Below are 4,369 nucleotides of genomic sequence, written 5' to 3'. Positions count from 1 at the left end.
GCTAAAAATTTTAACCCCTTTTTCTTTTTTTACTTTCCATGTGAAACTTTGTTCACATACCCAATTGTGAACCGGAGGGAATAAGAAAAATAACATATACACAATATTGAATTGAAATGCAATAATAAATGTAAAATACACAAGTTAATGTGTTCTACTTCCATACTTGTCATATTTTTCTTTTTAATCCGTTTAAAAAGAATGCTACTTTTTTTTTTACATTTAGTAAGTATTTTTTTAAATTTAAATTTCTAACATTTTTAATTTATTCTTAATAATGACATTCTGTTATAGGAATAACATAACTTGTTTAAAACCACAAGATTTTAAAAATAGTTTTGATATATTATACTCTTCTTTATTTTAACGACTACCAAATTTACAATTCTTCTTTATATTCTTAAAGTTAAGACACATAAAATGAAATATATTTGTATTAGATTACCAACCCAACAAATATATAACACATGTTTTCAAATACTTTTTATCATTAAATCTTAGTTAATTAATATTTTTCATCTTAATTTATAATTTAACCATAACAATAATAATCAATCGTTCAATACTATAATTTAATGTATCATTTTGCAGTTACAAGAAGAAGCTACCAGGAAACTTTAATTACTAACCCCCCTCCCCCCCCCCCCCCCCAAAAAAACCAACTTTCAGGTTAGTGATTTCAACGGCTGAGATCTTCTCTCTCTCGTCACTACCTCTCAATTCTGTATTTAAATACTTATCAATGTAAGCAAGTGGCAGACTTGTTTTCAGCACCGCCGCTCTGATTCTACTTTTAACCTCTCTCTCTCTCTGCTCTCTATTTTTCTGGGATTTCTCAGTATCACAGGTACTTTCTTATATATACTTGTCAAAATAGCAATTAATTTGCATATGAAGCTTGCACCAATTCACTTTTTTTTTTTTTTAAATTTTAAGAGAAACATTTGTATTTTATTAAGTAGAAAATAATTTGCAAATTGTGTAATTAAATGATAAGTGAATAGTGATTTAGAGAAACCAACACTGATAGCTTAGTTCTTTAGATGTAGCTTCAAATTTGATTTCAATTGATTTAGATTTAGTACTAGCATGTTTTTCTGAAGAAAAAAAAAAATCTTATTATTTGGTATAATTGGAAAAGATTTTGTCTTGATATTTTTGCAGAGTAGATGGTCATGGATAAAAACTATAAGGGGCTATATGAGGCAACATCTGCAATTCAAATAAAGGATGAAGATTTATCATTTTTTCCGGATCTGAATTTAATTAACAATCTCAGAGTTAGGGATCATAATTTAGTCCAAAGAAATCAACCTGATGTTTTAGTTCCATCGGCTGTTGATAACTCTCATGAAGATTATGATTTTAGTGATGTAGTGCTTAAGTACATAAGTCAAATGCTTATGGAAGAGAATATTGAAGAGAAGGCTTGTATGTTTCAAGAATCTGCAGCTCTTCAAGCTGCTGAAAGATCGTTTTATGAAGTTATCGGAGAGAAGTATCCTCCTTCGTCCAATCGGGAAATGCCCAATTTACGTGAGATCGAGGGGCGGTACCCTGTGGATTGTAGTAGTAGTAATTATTATAGTTGTGTAAGTGATGTTAGTGATGGCTTACTATGCCCAAATTGGAATCCTGATATTGGTGGTGATAGTGACTCTTCACATGCTCAACATTTTCCGGTTGATGGTGCTGGTGCTTCGACTTCTCAGTCGTCCCACAGTTCGCCAAGCAGCTCCGGAACTGTCACCGATGCACATTTGGATTCGCCCGTGAACTCGATTCAGATACCGGACATATTTAGCGATAGTGAGTCTATCATGCAGTTTAAGAAAGGCGTCGAGGAAGCAAGTAAGTTCCTTCCTACGGGTAATAGTTTGCTCCTTGATGTAAGGTATAATGTAGTGGGAAAGGAGGATAATGAATACGGAAAAAATGCAGTGGTGAAGGTGGAGAATTGGGGGAAGCATCAATCTCCTGAAGGGTCAAGAGGGAAGAAAAACGTTCATCACGATGATGTAGATGCTATGGAGGAGAGAAGTAACAAGCAATCTGCAGTTTTTGCTGAATCAACTGTTCGATCGGAAATGTTCGATAGAGTGTTGCTATGCAGTGGAGGGAAAAATGAATCTGCTCTTCGTGAGTCCTGGCAAACTGTATCCAGTAAAAATACTCCAGAGGACGGCCTTCCGAAGGGATCTAATGGTCGGAAGTCCCGCGGAAAGAGGCAGGGGAGTAAAAGAGATACAGTAGACTTAAGAACCATTTTGACACTTTGTGCGCAAGCTGTTGCTGCAGATGATCGAAGGACAGCAAATGAGTTTCTGAAGCAGATTAGGCAAAATTCTTCTTCGATGGGGGATGGGATGCAAAGGCTGGCCCATTACGTTGCCAATGGTCTTGAGGCACGCATGGCTGGTTCCGGTACTCAGATTTATACCGCCCTTATTTCCATGCCTACATCGGCAGCTGATGTCTTGAAAGCTTACCAGCTATTTCTCGCTGCTTGCCCGTTTAGAAAGCTCTCGAACTTCTTCTCGAATAAGACAATTATGAATGTAGCTGAAAGGGCTAAAACAGTACATATTATAGATTTCGGTATTATGTATGGCTTCCAATGGCCTTGCTTCATACAACGTCTCTCTTCTAGACCGGGTGGACCTCCCAAGCTTCGTATAACGGGGATAGATTTTCCAAATCCTGGTTTCCGACCAGCAGAGAGAGTTGAGGAAACAGGAAAGAGGTTAGCAAATTATGCCGAGAGTTTCAATGTTCCGTTTGAGTTTAAAGCTATAGCAAAGAAGTGGGAGACAATTAAAGTGGAGGATCTTGAGATCCGGAAGGACGAGGTTCTTGTAGTAAACTGCTTGTATCGGTTCAGGAATCTACTTGATGAGACTGTGGTTGCAAATAGTCCAAGAGATATTGTATTGAATCTCATCCGGACGTTGAAGCCTGATGTTTTCATACAGGGAATTGTAAACGGTGCTTATAACGCCCCGTTCTTTATCACACGATTCAGGGAGGCACTTTTTCACTACTCATCAGTATTTGATATGCTTGAAGCTAATATTCCCCGTGAAATTCATGAGAGAATGCTGATCGAAAAGATAATATTTGGGCGGGAGGTGATGAATGTCGTAGCATGTGAAGCTGCTGAGAGAATTGAGAGACCAGAAACCTATAAGCAATGGCAGGTTCGAAATATAAGAGCTGGTTTTAGGCAGCTTCCGTTGAACGAGGAGATCATGAGGATGGCGAAAGAGCGGGTGAAGGCATATCACAAGGATTTTGTGATTGATGTAGACGGTCATTGGCTACTGCAGGGATGGAAAGGTCGTATTATTTATGCACTTTCAACTTGGAAGGCAGCTTATTAAATTTGTCCCCATTACTCGTGACGGAAGAAGTTCCTATGCCAGGCTTTGCCTCTGCCCCTCAACTGTGAACTGGTTTATGGTGCCGACTCTTTTGAAGAACAAAGGTAATAGTTTTCAATAGAAAGTGAATATTTTCTTCTTGCTATCTGCAGACTAATTGTGCACATTTGCCAGGACTTTATTGAAGGGCAAAGTAATTGTTACAACGACAAAGGTTATGTGCCGACCCCAACTTGTTTGGGACTGAGGCGTAATTGTTGTTGTACGACAAAGGTTATGGCTCGTGGTACTTATTTGTCTCAGTAGGAGGCTAAGTGAGACGCAGAACTTGGAAGTGTGCTGCCTTACCTTCTCCACTGCAATAAGTCTGTGGCGTTCATTGTCAGTGTAACAGTGAACTGACAAACAGCCCGGTAACAAAACTTTTCCCTGGTATTGCTTATTTTTCCAGGACATGTAAAACATTGCGAGCCGATTGGCCATGTTTATCAGTTGTAGCAGTTAATTATAAATTTTGAAGAATTTCCGTGGTATCGCTACTAATATAGGCGAGCATCAAGTGCTTGTTGTGCATTCGGGTACGTTTACTTTCCAAAAGTATGATAAGATTCATTCATATTTTGATATTGATACTGAATTTTGTCAACTCTGTGCTGAGTTTATTATGCCTCAGAGCAGATGTACTTTGTTTCAGTCTCTTTGTTAATTGACTTGTGCACAAAGATGATCTTGTTAAAATCATGCTTTCTTTAATGAGTTTGCTGACCAAGTTAATTAAACTAGTTATGTGGAGATTAGAAATGCAGTCTAACCAATTGCATAAAAAAAGTCTATTATTAGGAATCTTGTTTTGGTTTGATTTGGTTTTGGTTCGCCTAGTTAAGCATTTAAGCCCCTTGTCTGACCAAGATAAACTCTAAACCTATACCTAATCTTTCGTTATATGATTGACTTTGCACGTTGAACTGTTAAAATTCTATTTATCTGTT

At 37.4% G+C, this 4,369-nt stretch overlaps 1 protein-coding gene across 2 annotated transcripts; it reads left to right on the top strand.

The window, feature by feature from the left end:
* Window positions 1–740: 740 nt before the first annotated feature.
* On the top strand, window positions 741–4,026 carry LOC107826445 (scarecrow-like protein 14). Of its 2 annotated transcripts, none has more exons than XM_016653424.2 (3): window positions 741–847; window positions 1,170–3,484; window positions 3,555–4,026. In XM_016653424.2, exon 2 carries the CDS (start codon window positions 1,170–1,172, stop codon window positions 3,378–3,380), a length of 2,211 nt encoding a protein of 736 aa, XP_016508910.2. In that variant the 5' UTR covers window positions 741–847; the 3' UTR covers window positions 3,381–3,484; window positions 3,555–4,026. The 2 variants fall into 2 exon arrangements, with proteins under 2 accessions (XP_016508910.2, XP_075101558.1); XM_075245457.1 differs by having other exon boundaries at window positions 742–847; window positions 1,165–3,484.
* The last annotated feature ends 343 nt before the right edge of the window (window positions 4,027–4,369 follow it).

Source organism: Nicotiana tabacum, chromosome 23, assembly GCF_000715075.1.
Source record: "Nicotiana tabacum cultivar K326 chromosome 23, ASM71507v2, whole genome shotgun sequence".
NCBI lineage: Eukaryota > Viridiplantae > Streptophyta > Magnoliopsida > Solanales > Solanaceae > Nicotiana > Nicotiana tabacum.
This window is presented reverse-complemented; position numbering and strand designations above follow the sequence as displayed.

Bases quoted from the DNA above. Each gene is read 5' to 3' on its own strand.
- LOC107826445 (XM_016653424.2), top strand. From the start codon at position 1,170: ATGGTCATGGATAAAAACTATAAGGGGCTATATGAGGCAACATCTGCA.